Source organism: Rhamphochromis sp. 'chilingali' (genome assembly GCF_963969265.1).
Source record: "Rhamphochromis sp. 'chilingali' genome assembly, chromosome: 4".
Taxonomy (NCBI): Eukaryota; Metazoa; Chordata; class Actinopteri; order Cichliformes; family Cichlidae; genus Rhamphochromis; species Rhamphochromis sp. 'chilingali'.
The window spans coordinates 20,057,180-20,075,607 of NC_137948.1; the positions used below are offsets into that span (position 1 = coordinate 20,057,180).

The 18,428-nt window shown below is 41.4% G+C and overlaps 1 protein-coding gene across 3 annotated transcripts; it reads right to left on the reverse strand.

Annotated features, from left to right (window-relative positions):
* Nucleotides 1–116: 116 nt before the first annotated feature.
* polq (polymerase (DNA directed), theta) lies at nt 117–18,286 on the reverse strand. Of its 3 annotated transcripts, XM_080880229.1 has the most exons (35): nt 17,980–18,286; nt 17,746–17,845; nt 17,196–17,668; nt 16,874–17,103; nt 16,062–16,238; nt 15,737–15,867; nt 15,478–15,634; nt 15,029–15,140; nt 14,725–14,926; nt 14,507–14,648; nt 14,194–14,340; nt 13,720–13,932; nt 13,474–13,616; nt 13,080–13,269; nt 12,651–12,793; nt 12,258–12,451; nt 11,782–11,906; nt 11,036–11,279; nt 8,779–10,303; nt 7,112–8,696; nt 6,807–6,947; nt 6,515–6,717; nt 5,782–5,989; nt 5,511–5,704; nt 5,271–5,399; nt 4,961–5,135; nt 4,724–4,847; nt 2,394–2,494; nt 2,182–2,264; nt 2,003–2,104; nt 1,807–1,918; nt 995–1,119; nt 749–884; nt 524–630; nt 117–447 (listed from the first exon to the last, which is right to left on the reverse strand). In XM_080880229.1, the coding sequence occupies exons 1-35, from the start codon at nt 18,045–18,047 to the stop codon at nt 334–336; spliced, it is 8,355 nt and encodes a 2,784-aa protein (XP_080736355.1). In that variant the 5' UTR covers nt 18,048–18,286; the 3' UTR covers nt 117–333. The 3 variants fall into 3 exon arrangements, with proteins under 3 accessions (XP_080736355.1, XP_080736356.1, XP_080736357.1); XM_080880230.1 differs by lacking the exons at nt 14,507–14,648; nt 14,725–14,926; nt 15,029–15,140; XM_080880231.1 differs by lacking the exons at nt 117–447; nt 524–630; nt 749–884; ... (1 more) ...; nt 1,807–1,918; nt 2,003–2,104 and having other exon boundaries at nt 2,180–2,306.
* Between the last annotated feature and the right edge of the window lie 142 nt (nt 18,287–18,428).

Sequence of the window (18,428 nt, forward strand, 5' to 3'; positions counted from 1 at the left end):
AAATTGAAGCTGCTGACTCGTTCTTCGAAGTCAAACTTTACAACAAATACAGACACTATGATTTGAATTTATTACGTCAGATATTTATAGAGAGAAAATATTACATGTAACTGAGGTTTGTTTTTTGTTTTTTTCCAAACTAAAAATATAATTTGATACAGTACCTTGGGAAATTAAATTATAAATACATTCAAAAGTTCATTCAGATCTCATAGTGGGACTGCTACATTTCATCATTGCCACTGTAGTGATTAAAAACATAACACAGTATCTACATAGTAATAACTGAGGAAAAGTGCATTGTGTCTGGTTTAAATATCAAACTGTAACATTTCATATATCGAGGTCCTGCAGGTTCCCCCAGCTGGGTCCCACTTTGACTTTGGCCTTCAACTTCACATAGAGTTTCACTACTGACTCCATCTCTCTCTTGACTATCTGTGCAACCTGACAGAAGCAGAGGTTCGTGTGAGAGACACTTCACACAGCTGTGTGCAACCAAAACAGTAATTCCTTTATGTACCTGTATGAGGTCTTCTTCTGTGGCTTCGTAGATGAGTTCATCATGCAGCTGCAGGATGAAGTAAGCTCCTCTGAGTTGTGATCTTCCAGCTCTGCGATGATTACGGACTGACGAGATTACAGACGTGATTAATTTACAGACTTAAACATGATGCAGGGGTTATCGCTCCCTGCATATTACATTAATGCAAAAAACCAAAAAGGAGATAATTTGTGTTCAGGTCACCTGAATTTGTGTGCTGGTGAGACGGAGGAGCTGCAGGATACGTATTTCGTAGCCGTTTCTGGATGTTGACAGTGGCAAGTTTAACAATATCAGCTGCAGAGCCCTGTACGGTTGTGTTCACTGCCTGCCGCTCTGCCTAAAAAAGTTTTGTGTTTTAAGGAAAAGGTGAAAAAAGTGGAAGAAGCACTGCATGCGTTTTAAATGACATGCTTCATATCTAAATTCTGTCAAAGAACTCGTGCTCACGTGAGCTTTGATGTGTCCATTGTTGCTGGTTATTCCAGGTAGATATCTTCTGCGACCCATCAGCGTCTGGACATAGCCGTCCTTTATACAGTTCCTCACAGTCTGTTTAAGAAAAGCATTGATCCCTGAAATGTCAGAAAGAAAATGTTTTAAAATGAGAATGTAGAAGTAAGTTTAACCAGTTTAAAGCAAACATGTCAGTGGTTCAAGCCCCCTCTACAATTGACCATGGTCTGCTATACTGGATTATCAATCCAACTCTTGGTCTTGTTATGCTCCTCAGCTTGTTTTAGTACTGATAATAACTGAACGACGTTAAGAAGTTTACACTTACACAAGTCTAATCTTCACAACACTGATAAGATTAGAAAAAACATTTCATACTACCAAAAAAAAACAAAAAAACAACCAAACAAACATTCAAGATCTTGCTGTGTCTCTTTTTTTCAAGTACAGGCACATAATTTCCATTTAATGTTTTTATTTTTTCCTGTTATCTCATTGTAGCTATAAACCCCTCAATATTCCAACCTGTATACTGCAGCACATCCCATGAACTGGATTGTCTCATATGCAGAATTTGTGTTTTTTAGCATTGTGTGATGCATAACAGTGCAGAGAATATGCATGCGTCTTTCAGATGGACTCAAATTGGATGAAGAAAAAGTCACATGGGAACAGCTACATTATGCGTGTGTGCAGCAGTCTGCGTGGGTGTAAGAGACACCGTGGCAACAACCGGAAATACACGGCTAATATTAGTGATATTACTAATATTGAGACATGTGTAGTGGGGAAGCCCCAGTGTATACCTTTGTATCTGGCTTTGAAACTCTCAATGTAGCATGCTGCATCATTCTCATCCACTCCCATTTGCTCCCCCAAAGACTTTGCTCCCATCCCGTAGATGATGCCATAGCAAATCTGCAAACACAGAAGCATGTACTCCCCTGGTGACCTTGCATGTGTGCATGTCCTTGCTGTCTACCCTTTCCAGCCTAGTTGTACCTGTTTTGCCTGTTGTCTGAGGCTGTCATTCACTGACTCTGGCTCGACATTCTTCCACTCAGCTGCAATGCAGCGAAACACATCTGCTCCACCATTCAGCACCTGGTGAACATGCAAAGTTCACAATTTGAGTTTACATATTGTTTTCTTTCCATTAACCAGATTTAAATTTCACTGACCTGCAGGAGACGCTGATCCTTTGAGAGATGAGCTAGCACTCTCAACTCCAGCTGGGAGTAATCAGCTGCTAATATCATTCCACCTACACAACAGTACAAAGCTTATAGAAGCGCCCGAGGCAAAGCTACAGGAAGGACAGGTAACCACTCATCAATATGAACTATACGTGGATGTACCAGTAGTATTATTATTAGAGAATTATTATATTAACCTGAAAAAGGAATGAAAGCATGTCTCATGCTAACAGAGAAGGCAGGGCCTTGTTCTGAAGTTCCAGCTGCGACTGAAGATACCACAGAGCGTCTCCTCTTTCTGTAACAACAGTGTAAAAAAATCATTATAGCAAGTCCACCCTGCTACATCACGCCGAGCTACTTAACTTTTAAAGCGGTTAGTTTTGGAAAAAAAATCCATTATTCTTCTTGCATTATTTTAGGGATGTAATACTATTACTCTGTTGTTGGCCTATTTCTACTTCTACTTCATAGACAGACCTATGAATATGAACAGAACATTCGGCATAATAAAAGAGATGAGCACAGGCAAATAAACTTTTCATTTAATTTATTGACTTTTTCCACTGGAAAATACTTTACAGGTTATTATTAAGTAATATGCCACATTTAACGGGAGGCAAATAAAACAAACTACATATTTTAACACATATTTTTAACACAGTTACATGTAGGGCTGCTCAATTAATCGAATTTTAATCACGATTACGATCTGGGCTTTCAACGATCATTAAAAATGACTGAGCCGATTATTAGACCCTCCCTCGTGCTTTACTCTCGCGCTGCTCCGTGTGGTAAGTCAAGCGCACCGCTCTCCATTTCGAACACGCGTCACAACAATTAAGAGGACCCGAGGGAAGCTCGGAAAGCTAAGCAGAAGTTATTTGGAGAGGAGAGTGACTGCCGTTGGTTGAAAAGAGGTAAAAAAAAAAAAACTTCAGTGGTGTGGAAACATTATGGGTTGGCGGAGTTAGACGTGGATCAAGTAGACAGTGTGTAAACTTTGCTACGATGTAGTAGCTGCACCACAGAGCAACACTGCAAAGTTGACTAAACATAGATGTTTACATTTTTCATTTATTTCTTATATTGCAAACATTTGCACTGTTATCAGTATTTGCACACTATTTTATATTATTTTTTAAAGTCATTATTCAATACATTGTTATTGTTAACCCTTTAAAGCCGGTCAGAGCAGCATGCTCTGTTTTGCGTAACTAGTTTTAAATCCCTGTAGAACCTGAACCGTTAAGCTAGCGCAATAATTTGTTTTGCATATGAAACCGGAGGAGTTGTACTTACATCTTATGCCATCAGCTTGTCCTCGGTCACGGTTTCCTTCCACATAAAGCTTTGCAAAAATTGCATAAAAAGCGCTTGCAGGAACAAAAACATAATATTCCAGAAACACGCTTTGCCGATCCATCAGCTGTTCCTAACACTTCCCACTTTGAAAAAGACTCAACTCGAACTATCGCATTTCCTGCCCGAAACCGGAAGTGATGTCATTTTTGCGGAAAATGTAGTTTTTTACTTGTAGGCCTTAAGTAAAAAAACTATACTATACTATACTTATACTAGTGTTTTTATAAGTCATGTTTGACTCTATACTTTTCTGAATAGTTGCTGGGATGCTTAGAACTCGAATTGCACAGCTGGAAATAGTTTATTTTGATGCACGTGCTGTTTTCTTTGCAAATTTGCATCATAGGATTGTTTTTTTTGTTTTTCCTGCAGTATATAAAAATTGCTGTATCTCCAAAATAAAACTATGAAGACACTCAAAATAAATTTCCTGTTGTTGTAAACTATTTTTTGCAACTTTTTTGTATTTAAAGTTTTGAGGGATAAACCTCTTAAATTTCTCCAAGTAGAAATATATGTAAACAAAACAAAAACGATTTTCAATTTTTTTGTAGTTTATTGCACTTGTTTGCAATTAATGTAGTTACTATGGACTTAATGCATACATATTATTAAAATATGGGCTATAACAGTTGTATTGATGTATAGCAACTTGAAATGCTCCCACAAATGGCACTACAGCATGTACAAAAAAAAATAATATAAGCTCTGGCGGACTTGGTTCTATGGTAGGTCTTAAAGGGTTAAATAAATATCGTCAAATAATCGTGATCTCAATTTCAGTGAAAATAATCGTGATTATCATTTTTGCCATAATCGAGCAGCCCTAGTTACATGTACTGTAAAATAAATTTAAAAACTGCAGTCAGGCCTACAGTAACAGCTGCCAACTTCATTTCTAAAGAAAATCTGAAACTGAATTCATTTAGTGAGAAACGTGTTTTCTCATTTACATATACAGTTGTCTTTTTTCATTTTTTTATTTTCTTTTCTTTTTATTGACTGTCTTTGCATCTCATGACCTCTTGTTCGTTTCTTTCGCTTTCCTGTTTGTTTCTTTGTAACATAGAAAATGCTAAATTAAAAAAAACATATTTATATAATTAAAACTTGATGAATTCCCCTTTTAAAAACAAAACACTTTGATCAAGTTTAACCTTACCCTGCTTTGGTCGTCCTGTAACAACCATCTTGTGAAGGTGGGCTCTCACCCACCATGGTGGGCATGTGAATCTCAAAGTCTTTGGGGACGTTCTGTATGTTTGGCTCGGTGAAACTCACTCTACCTGAGGACAGAATGAGCCGAGTCACTACAGGCTTCATATTTAACCTAAAGGGAAAATGTATTTGACAGCAGTGAAATCTCAGAAGTCTTCGTGTGCTGGTGTTTGTGTTTTACCTGTGGCTGTGTGTGTTTGAGCGATGGGGTATATCCTGTCCATCTCCAGTGTGGGGTGGTATTGTTTTTCCCTCTGCAGAGGGTAGACCACTTTAGTCAAGGCGTTAGTGATACGTCTCCACTCCAGAATTACACCTGGCAACGCGTGCAGCGGGCGAAGTTTCTCCAGAACATCCTGCTTCGAGAAATAAATGTTAGAGTTATGAAGCCAAAATAATGATTTACAGTTTTATAATATAATAAATACGTTTCTTGACAGCAATTAGGTGCAGGAGCAACATTAATTTGGTGAAATGTGAAATTGCTTCACCTTTGTGGTGCTGAACTGCTTCCCAAGTCGCACTCTGCCACCTGCCCTCCTCGTGTATCCCAGAGTTTTCTTACTTTTTGATCCACCTGCGTCACCATTTGGAGGTAGGTGGAGTTCTAAGAACAACACCTGCGGCATACATGTGAGCACACACAAGTTCAGAAGTCTTACTACGCTTTGCGCAGACTAATTGGCAATTTTACTCAAAAACGTAGCTGGGATGGAGAAGAAGTGTCTGACCTGTGCAATGTCATCGACGCAGGTGAGGGAGAAGCTGTGTCCAGCCAGAGCGTAAGCTTCAGATTCCAGCACAGACAGTTTGGCTTGCATGACGTGTTTTTGTCGTTCACACTCTTCAACACTGAAGCCGACTCCGTTCAGTTCCAGCAGGGCCAAACAAACCTGGGAAGGCATCTCTATGCTCCTGAAGAAATCTGACATATATGTACAATATTGTTAAACAAATGTCTAAACACATATTTCTGAACACATGGAGTGTGAGTTTCTATACCCAGTGTGCCCTCTTTCTCTAGCATGCCGGTCAGATGGTTCATGACGGCGTGTACGAGCACGCTTGTGGTTGCCGCCCTAACACGGGGACAGTGTGAATGTGCATTTCCAAGTCCGTCCAGCAGCGGTAACTCTTCTGGACAGTAGACAGTGACCATGTTGGGTAAAGTCCTCTCCTCACTGCCAGGGTCCAGCAGCCAACACGCAACCTGTGATAGATATTCACAACTTCAGCATGACATTTATTTTCTTTAACAATTTTTTCCCTCCAAGCATGGCAGCTGTATTTAACCCATAATGTTATTAGTGTATCTGAGACGAAATGGACATTTATTTTTACATATTGCTGAGAAAATATGTTGATAAGTATAAGCAGATCATCTCTTATTGCTCACGGGAAAGATTGTATCTCTCGGCTGACTTGGAAAAGACTTGATATCCCCCTGGGTGAGCTGGAAGATGTGTCCGAAATGAGAGAGAAGTCTGGGCTTTTCTGCCCAGACTGCTGCCCCCACGATCCGACCCCGGATAAGCAGTAAGAGGTGGATGGATGGATTATCTCTTATCGTTTATAATAAATACAAAAAGTCTCAAAGTGTCAGCCTTACATATTACCAAGGTGCAATCACAAAATCTCACAGGTTGAGATAAAAATGATAGTTTAATATGAACTGCACTTGAATGGAGAAGTGTCAGGTTGCACACGTGACTTCAGTGTTTTTCTGTTTTCTCACCTTTGGGTCTTCACAGTTTCCTTCCAAGCTGATTCCACAGCTCAGTACAAGTGTCTTGTACACCTGTATGATGTCATATACAACTACCGCACGCACTTCATGACCAGCTGATTGGCTGCTCAGACAAGCTTTCACCTGCTCCAGCCTCTCATTTACTGGCAAGTCATTATCCAGTGGAGGAGGGGCCAGACTGGCGCTCAGGCCTAAGGGAAATGCAAACAAGGTCAACTGAGAAAACACTGTTAAAGAGCGAGCTGGTAACGTCAACCTGCATGTATTTTTCGATCGCTACCTTTGCTCTGCTCTTCCTGCAGGGATACATAGTATGCGTCTCTTCCTCCCCAGCATACAGACAATCCAATCAGAATAAGCCCTTCGCTGTTCCTTAATGGAAATCCAACAGGCGTGTTGAGCCTGTGCTGAGCTGCTGACTCTGCACAGAAAATAAATGGATGAAGTCACTGATCTCATCACAGGCTAATTTAGTGGTGCTTATGCTGACGAGAAAAAAATACAGGTGCTAAAGAAATTTTGTCAGATGATGCAAATATATTGAGTGCCTTGGAACTGCTTCACCCTAAATGACTCTTCAGTTACCTCTCTTGTGTTTCCCTCCTATTTCCCCCTCAGGCTGCTCTGTCCTTTCACAGGCCAAAGCCAGAGAGTAGCGCTGTTTTGTTTTCCACTCTTTAATGAACGTTTCAAAGAGGCGCCTGTCGCTTGCCACGTCTATGATGGAGAAAGTCCCGGAGTTGCTGGAACAGACAGACGCATCCTGGGACAGCTGAAGCGTGAAGCTTTCGTGAAACACAGGTGACTCTGTATCAGAGAGAGGCTGTGGGGATGGAGGAACAGAGTGTCGGGGAGGGCCGAGGGTCTCGCTGGTGGATGTGGTTTTCAAATTTGACTGCAGAACAGTTGTTAGTTCAGGATTAGGTAGCGTCTGTGGTTCCTGTCCACATTTTTGGTGGTGATCAGTTGTTGATTCTAGACTCTTATTGTCAGAAGCAGAAACTACTGATCGAAGATTATGGTTTCCTGTGGGAGTTTTAGGACATTTTGCAATTGCCAATTTTTCTTGAAAGCGGCTTGACGGAATCGACTGGTTCAGTGGTGACTGGATGGATGAGGTGGTCAGCTTTACTCTTGGTGTAACAGGTGGTGTTTCCTGAGTTGGGGGAATGAGGTCACCAGCAGAGCCTGGTCTTTCTAGTAAATTTTCACTGTCACTTCTTAAAGGTCGTCCTTCTTTAGAGTTACTTGTAGCAGCAGATTGCTGTAACTTCTCCCTCTTTTTGCCTGCTTGCTTCGAAGACTCTGGTATCAGTGGAGCACCAGCTGTGTTTGCAGCAGCAGCAGCATGCGTTTGAATGACCGTGAGGCCTTCTGTTGTGTTTTGCAAGGGCTGGTCAGACATGCTAGGCCAGCGGTCAAAGATCTCTTGTAAACCAGGGCTACAATCAAATGCACTTTCTGGAGCATTTTGCTGAAAGGGTTGTTTAAAAACTGTATTATGTGACAATATGGCATCCATTTTCTTTTTCTTTTCCTTCTCTTCTCCTTTAGTCTCTACATGTTTTGCATTTTCAACATCTTCAATACCTATTTCCTGTCTCCCTCCTGGGTTAACACTTTCTTGTGTGCTACACTGTTTAATGTTTTTTAGATTTTTCTCATCATGTTCATTTTGAGGTGTAGTAGTGAGTTGTGGCTGCATCTGTCCTTCACACAGAACATTCTGCTCTGGGTTCACTTGCTCATGCTCTTGTTCAGTACCGTCTGCTTGTCTGAACAAACTCTGCCTTTCCAGATAGTGTTCACCGATCAGCAGCGAGTCACCCCACTCTGACAGGTTAAAGAAAGACTCGCCCCATTGGATTGCCTCCTGTTTCTCTGCTTCCTGGTTGGCAAGAAGCTCACTGCGTCGTCTCTCCTGGGTCGATGAAGCACGCTTTTCTTTCACCTCCTGGTTTATAGATTCCTCCTCATCTGATTGGTCAGGGATCTGGTGCGGGCTCAGATCCGCCAGCAGAGGGCTGTGATATAAGCTGTCAAAAAGGAAGCTACTGCTTCTGTTAAGACTCACAGAAGAGGTCTGATTAGGATCCGGGGCCTCATCATTAAATGCACCTTCATTTTCATCTTTATTCATGTTATCACCACCTCCTGGCTCAGGTGAAATCTTTGAGAAAGGAACAAATAAGTATTTATAAAGACGACCATATTCACACAATTCTAGCATAATATATGTTTCAGTCTCTTACCTGATGGCTGGTATTGAGGATGAGCTCCATCTGGCTATCTGAGAGAGAAACATTGAAGCTGGGGTGTGCTTTGTCTGGCCCTTTAAGTCCATTTGTTCTTTCATGTCCATTTTCCTCCAGACCTGCAGCTACTTCCAACAATTGATCTTCTCTTCTCTTTTTTGTTTCAACTTCCTGATCCATACATCGGACGACCTCATCTGTCTGTTGAACAATGATTCTCTCTGTCTGAGTGTCCAGTTCAAAGCTGTCACCAAAACTCTCTTCTCCCGTTTTAACATCCCCCTCAATTTCATCATCTGTCTTATCTCCTCCATAGAGCTCAGGAGATGAAAACTTCTCTCTGCCATCCATCCGTCTTCGCTTGGCCTCAGGAACAGTGGCAGAGGAGTCCGAGAGGGGAGAGTTTAATGTGTCTGGATTTGTAGGTGTACGAGGAGGGGTTTCGTGCATACGGTGAGGGGCAGGAATAGTTACTAGCAGCTGACCTGAATGAGCTGAATTTTTGACTGAAGAAACTATTGCAGGTTTCGAGTGTGACGTTTCTGCGGTCTCAACGTTATCTTGCAGATTTTTGTCAGTCTGTATGGAGTGCAGGACTTTTCTTAAGGCTCTCTTCAGTATACCAGGTTGCACAGGTGAAACAGTGAGTCCTGTGGTGCAGTCTCCTTTCACTGTCCTTGTGGAAACCGTTTGCTGTTGTTCTGCCCGTGATATTGGCGCTCTAAAACGTGGAAGCAGTATTGGAGAAGGTGAGGCCTGAGGCTGTGGTCCCGGTGCAGGCACGGGCAGGGGGCTAGATATAATCTCAGCCAACTCCTGTGTTAGGCTCTGTTCAGGAACAGGCTGATTTACTTGACAATTCTTTGGCCTGATTGAGACCGTGACTCCATCTGCGTCTCTTTCTTTTCGCTTTGCTTTGTGGCACTCCTTCTCTTCCTGCTCTGACCCTATGTTCTCTGCGTTTTCACCTTGATTTTCTGCAGCATTTGTTATTGATTTCTTTGTCACTGCTTTTGATGTTTCATTTTTTCTTTCTCTGTTTGCTTCCCCGATTTCTGGGTCAGATCTGCCTTCCTTTCTGGGATCTTCCAATATATTCTTTGATTCCATCACTCCTAACTTCCCCTGCTCTTTTCCTGCTTCCCCTTTTTCCCTGCTGTTCCTTCCCTCCATTTTCACTTCAGACATCTTTTCATCACTTTTACAGCCTTCCCTAATCTCTTCTCCATGATCATTGTTTGTCTCTGGTTCTTGTACACTGAGACACGAGGAGGACGAGGTGTCCGAATCCCCAGAGTGATCATCAGGGCTGTTTACAGCAGGAGCCCCAGGAGGAAGACTTGTAGGATCCCAGTGAATTCCTAACTGGGCCAGGTCTTCTTGAAGAAGGAGCCTTGCCTCAGACACTATCTCAACAGCTGCCTCCTGTTCTGTGAGAGCTCGTCCACCAGTCACCCAGACACATCGGAGGCTTCGTCTCTCAGCTGCCTCCACTTCACTCTCATCCACTGCACGCTTGGAGCTGATGAAGGCAGACAGTACAAGACTGGTTATAGGTTATAAAGTTCTCAGGAGATTATAACTTGAGTGCATACCTTTTGAAATTGAGTTTGAGTTTAGATGGTTTACCACACCAGCTACATTACGGGGGTAGTTTAAATTGTTTTTTAGTTTGATTCACAGTGCAGTTGTTCAATTGTTATTCCTTTTTTTTGACTGATGTGCATATAATTATGTTCCTCCTGTAAGCACATCAGGATTTTTCAGTTGCATTAACTTTAAAAGTTATTAATAAAAAAATTAATCCAGTTCATCTGAACTGGATTAATTAATAATACACTGATTAATTTCTTTGCAATATTATTTTTCTGTTTTTCCAGCAGCGTTCTGCAACATTTACCAGGTCACAGTTCTTGAGAAATGGAGCACAGGCAAAGGAAAAACCCAATAAATATTTCTGCAGACCCAGGTCGCTTTCTTTAAAATTGCAAAAAATGAAAAATGCACTGGCCTTGATGGAAGCAGTCTTATGTGCCTTATGCACCACTAAGATGCTCCGCCCACCCATTTTTTCCCATTTAATTCTTAAATACCTTTTATGCAGTACGTAGCACATTTGAAAAACTGTATCAGATTTGCTGATTAAAAATTTAAAAAGCAATGCCATTATTTGCCTAGACAGCAGAACCAAATAAGTGCCATTCTTCAGTGACCTATCAGGGACTTCATATCTTTAACACAAATACACACCTACCTCTTAAATGGGATGGCATTCCGCAGGGCTTTCTCAACATCAGCTGCGGTGGCCCTGGCCAGCTCTGCGACAGTGCAGAGGCCTTGGGTGTAGAGCGCTCTGGCTCGAGTTGCATTCAGAAGGGAAACTCTGACCAGGTCGACCAGCTCCCTCTGGACTCCAAAGCTCAACCTGGTCTGGTACTGGGATAAAAGCAGTTCCATGTTGTGCCAGCCAAGACGCTTGCAGAACACAGTTACCATACCTGAGGGAACACATTTACATGCTTAGTTACCAACATGTTGCTTTTTGTTCTGTTTTTCTTTCGTTTCTTGTTGTGGTTACACTGATCACTGATTCAACAGCATTTAGATCCATTCTGATCCAGCGAAACGCCTGATGCACACTGGAACGAAATATGTTAACATGAATTACCTTAGAAAATCTCATACTAACCTGACTGAAAAACATGGACAACTATGAATGATGGATACATGTCTATAAGTTATGTATATAGGTGCAGAAACACATTTAAGTTGTAGTGGAGGTAAGTCTCTCCTGCGTATCTACCACTCAGAAGTGTTCCTGCCTCTTGCATTAAGTTAATGTTCTTGTTAATGTTCTGTTTAAAGGTAAAGTTTTGTCACAAATTCAAAGGGTGCGTATTCTAAAGTGTAACGTGTTCTCTGCTGCAAGCCTCAGAAAAGCTTTACGCTCAAGCCTCCAGAGGCGCTGGAACAACTTGTCTGAATCTCTGAAGTATCTACCTGCATACGTGGAAGCAGACTGCTGCAGAGATTGTAACTGCCCACGACTGCAGTTGTATTTGTTTGCAACAGTTCCCAAAGGCACCTCATTCACCAGATCCTGCAGTACAAGAGTTGTGAAAAACCTGAGAGCAAGTGAAAGAAAAGAAGATGGGAATTACAAAGGATTCAGTCAAACAAAAGAATATACTTTTTCCAGTAATGAAATATATCCCTTATTTGTTTGGGGGTTGGGTTTTTTCCCTGTGCTTCTCATATGAGTCAGCTTTTAAACAAGGGCCGCAATGTTAGGAATCACTATGCACACAATGAACAATATAATGTAATCCAGTACTAAACCCTGATTCATCAATAACATTTCAAGGTTTGCAGCAGTTTGAGGTTTCTGAACATGTGAACTGAAAACTAAATGTAAAGGATATTCAGTAAGTATATGTTATACACATGACTTTCAAATTATAATAAATGTGTTTTACCGTTTATGAATAGCCATTTGTCTGTGCTGCTTTTCTGTCTTGGCAACAAGTTTCCCGCCGACAGATCGTGCCAAAAAGCCTTCCTGGACGCCAACCAGTTCTGCTACTCTCTTCATCGATGATGACAGCTGCTCCCACAGACAGAAGAACTGATACCAATCTATGGTGGTCCACTCTGCGTACAGTGGAGTGATCTGAGGAGAATTTGGACACAGTATTTCAAATATTTAGATTTGGAGCAGCAGTGTGGAATTTTAAGAGACGTGCCCTCTCAAAATATTTTTGTTACCTATAAGAAAGTTAGGATTTAAGCACCATTAGGCATGTATCAACAACCTTAAGAGGTATTATATAGCCAACAGAAAATGTTCCAGCAAGTTTTAATATATGTACCAGGTACAAAATGTGCAAATCATTTTCCAGGACAAAACCCTTCATGGCCCGCTGCAGGTCTGCAAATATTCCTAGAGCCTCAGGAGGAGATAGGGAGGAAGAAAGGGTGGCGGCGCCAAGTTGAGTTGGACAGTACCGCTCGTCTGGGTATGCAAAGACATGAGACAGAGAGCATATAATTCACTGAAAATCTGATAAGAAAATGATACTAGGATCAAAGAAAGTAAAGGAATCACAGTGAAATTAGTCTTTTATCAATTAACTGTGAAAATATTTTTTTTTAAATGTTGAAAATGACTATTTGAAATATGCATTTCTACCAGAACATAATATTATTGAAGGCCTATTCATCATGTGCCAGTTTAGCAGTGATATGAAAGGATATGAAAGGATGAATACTGCAGGATATTATCAAAACTGTGGGATTACCTTGTCCATCTTTTTGAATGTTAATAAATTCATTCTCCATCAACCATTCAACACAGGTCTCAATAGAGCCTTTACTGGCCTCTTCTTTGGAGACGTTTTTGCCATGACATTTCATGCTGGCAGCCAGAAGTAAGCACGAAGCATACAATCTCACATCTTGCGGAGTGCTGGCTACACCTCCAACGATTATCTGTGTGTCAGAATGAGGGGAATAAGGAAGACAAAACATTTACAGACATCTTGACGCAGCTGCTTGTTTAGTCACTGTGAGGTTAGGTAAAGTACCTTGACCGTACATCAGTTAAACTAGCGCAATAGCTGTTATAAAAGAAGGAAATAATCTACTTTAAGCATAACTTGTTACTATTCCTACCAGTTTGAATAATAATCATACCTCCAGGATGGCTCGTAGCATGCTAGTGGTAACACCTTCACCCTCTCTTCTCACCAGGCAGCTGCTGATTGGCTGAAGAGCACCTTTAAGCAGAGTGATACCTTTCTGACGCTCTGCCTCCTTACACACCAGCACACTTTCACCTAGAAGGAAAGAACAAAATGATAAAACACAAAATAAAACTCTAAACTTAATTTTTTTTGCAAACAAAATAAACTTCATTCATTCATGAAAGACTTCACACACCTGTAGTGTCAATTCCTTTTCTTCCTGCTCGTCCTGCCATCTGTTTGTATGTGAGCGGATCCAGCAAGTGACCGTTGAATGTGGGAGTTCGAATGATGACCCTGCGCGCTGGGAGATTAACCCCTGATGAGAGGGTCGAGGTGGCAGCCAGGACTCTGATCATGCCCTGGCGAAAAGCTCCCTCCAACACGTCACGTTCATCGAATGTTAATCCTGCAGAGTCAAACATTAACTCATATAAACATACTCAAAAAAATATTGCATTTAGTCTAGAACAATGGTTCTCAAACTGCGTGGCAGGCCCCAACCAGGTGACCAATAAGAAATTAAACTAAGTTGATTTAATATAACAATATAGTTATATTATTCAACAACTATTGACAATAGTTGTTGAATGTGGGGGCATCAAATTAGGTTTAATATCCAGTAGTCTAGACTCAGCTGTGGTTAAAAGGATTGCATAAATGTGTTCACCAGCATGGTGGAAGGCCACGCCCCATGGCACAGTGCGCTGCAGGATGGGGTCCAAACCAGCTGGAGTTCGTCTTAATTGAGCTATTACATCCACTAGTCCCTCCTGATCCAGACGCACTGTCTGAGGCTCAGCTTCGCTCTGACGCTCTGAGAAAAAACATACCAAACACAACACACCATAAGATTTGAGATAAAATTCTGTGACTCAAATATAATAAATTCATTAAAAAACTGAATGTGCATATCATAACATGCTGCAAAAACAGGCTATTGTTCTACCTCATTCTGAAATAAGTATTTAAGCTTCACAAACCAGCATGTCTGAGGTTGTAAAACTCTCTCGCGATAGTATCTGCCAGTTTCTCACACCAGTTCTTTGAAGGGCAGAATAGCAGCACGCAGTGGCCCTCTCTCGCTGTCTCATAGCACAAGCTTACTACGTGGTCATCATCACCCTATGACGTAAAGAATCTGTTAATATACTACTATTCATGACAAACTATGTCTCATCTCTGGACTTTACTCAGTTACCTTAACGTGGAGTGCAGGAGTAAAATGTCGGACCACAGAGAGACTCTGGTCATAGATGTTGCAGCCCACCTTGAGGTGCTCCTGCAGGGGTACAGGTCTATAGTCTGTCTGGTACAGCTCTGCACCTAACCAGCTAGCCAGGAGCGAGAGGTTTGGCAAAGTGGCACTCATACCGATTATTTGAATGCCCTCAGAAAGAGACCTGCAGAAAGACTAATTAACACTTTTGGCAGAGGAGCATGATTTTTAAAGACTGCAAATTCAGAAAAGGTCAGGCCAAAAAAATTAAATAAATGGCACAGACCCCATGCTGTTCTGCTTCTGTGCAATGTAGCGGATTTTAGTTAAGAGCAATTCCAGCAGGTATCCTCTTCCAGAATCTCCAACCATATGCAGCTCATCTACTACCACCATACCTTGAAGCACAAAAATAACAAAACTCATTCTCTATTAATTATATCAATGAATGCAAACAATTAGGACTGCAAAGCAATAATATCTTTTAGAATTTAGTATTTCTGTATTTAGTAATTTACTGTAGTGTACTGACTTTGGTAAATTACTTCTTTTATTTCAGTTTATAAAATACCTGCAAATAACCCAAATGCGTTCAGTTTACACTGATAAAAGTGAGAAAAGAAGGAACTTCTTAAACTTGAAAAGCTGCAGTTAAGCAAAAGTTTGACATGACCGTCAATTGATGACTCAGTTGTTCAACTGTTTCAGTACTAGCACCTATAACAAATTTATTACCTAGAAGAGTCATACTATTCTCTTCAATGAGTCTGTTAAGAAGAGAGTTGGCTTTTTCTATGGTGCAAACAGCTACGTCCAGAGCTGTGAACCCTCCAGCAGCAGAGGTGCTGCCCATGTACCCCTCCACCCGAACTCCTGCCTCTTCAAATATGCTCTACAAGATAAGATACACAAGTGTGTTAGACTGAGACATATACACAGAAAACACTTTGTCCATAACCATATGCATGAATTTCTCTGTTCACTGCTCACGCACCTGAAGGTAATGCATCTTCTCTTTTGCAACAGAGACAAATGGCAGGATGAAGAGAGCTTTTCTTTTTGTCTCCAACACACGCTTTAACATCAACAGCTCTGACACCAGAGTTTTTCCAGCACTAGTAGGGGCTGAAATAAAATTAAAAAAAAAAAAACACAAAACGAAACAATAATAATAATAATAATAACAGCAATACAAATAATAATTGAAAAGATTTTCCCAACTGATATGCCTGTTGCTCCTCCCTCCCCAAGACCCACTTTAGAAACCTTGAGATCATAGAGGAGAGAATAAAGAAAACATAAAACATTGAGATTCTTACCAGAATACACCAGGTTACCTCCCTGCAGCACCTGTCCAACAGCAAGGCACTGAGCCTGCCACTCAAACATCCGAGTCACTCCATGTTTCTGGTATCGGTCCAGCACAGGTTTTGGTAAGCCCCAGTTGGAGAGCAACAGCTTTTCAGCTTGGTCAGGAGGAACACACAAGGCAGGACCTACAGTAGGACACAAGTTATTACACGTAGTATTGAATCAAAATCTTTAATGCTTTGTTTAAAACAGATATGTGATCATGTCACACACATGTCAAATATGAATACAGTTTATTGAAACAGTCCAAATCTGGGCACACATGAACAAGTAAGCCATTCATACAAGCTGCAAAACTGGTTTACTAAAAGGATAAAATAGCCACCTGCTGCAGGGCCTCAAAACTGTGATCAGTGGTCGCACCACTGCCTTTGATTATATTCAATATGAGGCAACTTTATTTTATTTGGGCCTTTTTTCTTCTCGTCTTCATGCCTTTCCTTGTCTTATGTAAAATAGTTTTAACTGCTTTGTTGGCGATTGGTGCTAAACAAACAAAATCCCCTACCTCATGTCTCATCTAAGGGGAAGCAGCTTGGAAATGTTGCTATTGATATGTATGCTATGAACGTTGATATTGAAACCATGCTCTGAAGAGGGTTTACTTATCATATCAAATTTTACAACCTTGATTATTTCTGTGCACATTCCTAAGCTGTATGCAGTAACACACACAATAGTTCATCTGTGTTTCGTCCAGCAGCCAGCTGAATGGTTAATCTAGCTCGACAGTTTTATGTCAGTGCCTGGTGTACTTTACCTGGATGAGGCAATGTGTCACTGAGAGTGCTGAGCTCTAAGCCGCTGGGGACTGTGAGCACAGAAGCAGACTGACTCTGTAACGATTGCTGGAGTTTGGCCCTCTTCATAGCTGCTGCGAGACGGGTGGGGCTGAACAAGATGTAGTCCCTGGATAGATGGCCATTCTTACTTGACCCACTTTTGTCTTCGCTAAAAGGAGAACTCTTTCTTTTAGACACAAGCTTCTGGCTGTGGAACAGAGCAAGAGAGAATATGTTGACAGAAGCAGTTCAGGAGGACATTAAAGAAATTATACAAAAGCTAGACAAGTTAAAACACACATGCTGGAAGTGCCTGCTTGCTGACTCTTTTGTGTGTTCTGGCAAGCTACAACGTTGACAACGGCAGAAGCAAGCTTTGAAGTAGTGCTCTGTGGATGTTCCACTTCCTCCGAGTCCTCACTGAAGAGAAGCTTTTGAGCAAGCTCTTTGCAGTCAGCTCTCCATCTCGCTCGCTTGCTATCCCCTCTAGGCTCACAGACTCCATCAATAGGGCAAGGGTGTCTGCGGGATCTTTTGTCTGAGGGGTGAAACGATGCTCCATCTCTGATCTGCACCAAATCTCTCTCCTTTTCATTTTGTGCAACTAGTGCAAGGGGGCGTAAAGGGGCAGAGGGAGTTGATGCTGATGATGGTCTTTCCAGGGCATGTCTGTTTACTGCGAGCTTCACAGGGTCCACAACGTCTAGCGCCAGCAGGACCTCTTCACTGAGAGCTAAAGTGGACTCCCCCAGCAGAAACACAGCTCCTCCGTTCTAAGACAAAAAACAATGCTTATGATTTATTTGAATCAAAGAAGGACAGAGAGAGTAAAATAAGCTGTTCCACTCACCGTGTGGTTGTCTTTGTTGCTGTTCTGTGATCCGTTTGTTTTGTCTGACAGGCTTGTTTTCTGTCTGTCTCCGTTTGGTGGCTCATCATGAGCTTGGAAGCTGTGCGCAGAAATAAGTGCATTCATTACTTCAACACGTACGACTGGCAATTATATTAATATTGGTGTCTCCAAGCAACAGCTGACTGTTCATAAATGTCATTGCAGATAAATGAAGTGAAACAGGTTACTCACCTTGTTTTCTTTTTGACCTGGTGCTGTCCCATGTAGCTCCTTTTTTTCTGAGGACCCGAGGTGTTCATGCTGAACAAACTGCAGAGGTTTTAGTGAACGCCCGAGTGAGTGGATGTGAATTAACATGACATAAATTTACCCTCGACACAGGCTTATAAACTCAATTTGATGTTCACAAAACAAAAGAAAGCAATAGTCAACCTCTTAAGTAATTATTTTAGTAGCGAAAAAAAACAATAAAAAAAACCTTTTAGTTTGATAAACAAATCTCAAATCAAAAAGACCGCCGGAGCGCCACCCCGGTGTTTCGCTAAAACTGTCCGACGGAATACAAGCTGTTCCTAAGCAAAGTTCCATTTAGCATCACTATTGCTACTACTATCTATTCTACATTGACTATTAATAATGATTGATGTGAATAATGATTGTGTAGTGAATAATGATTGTGT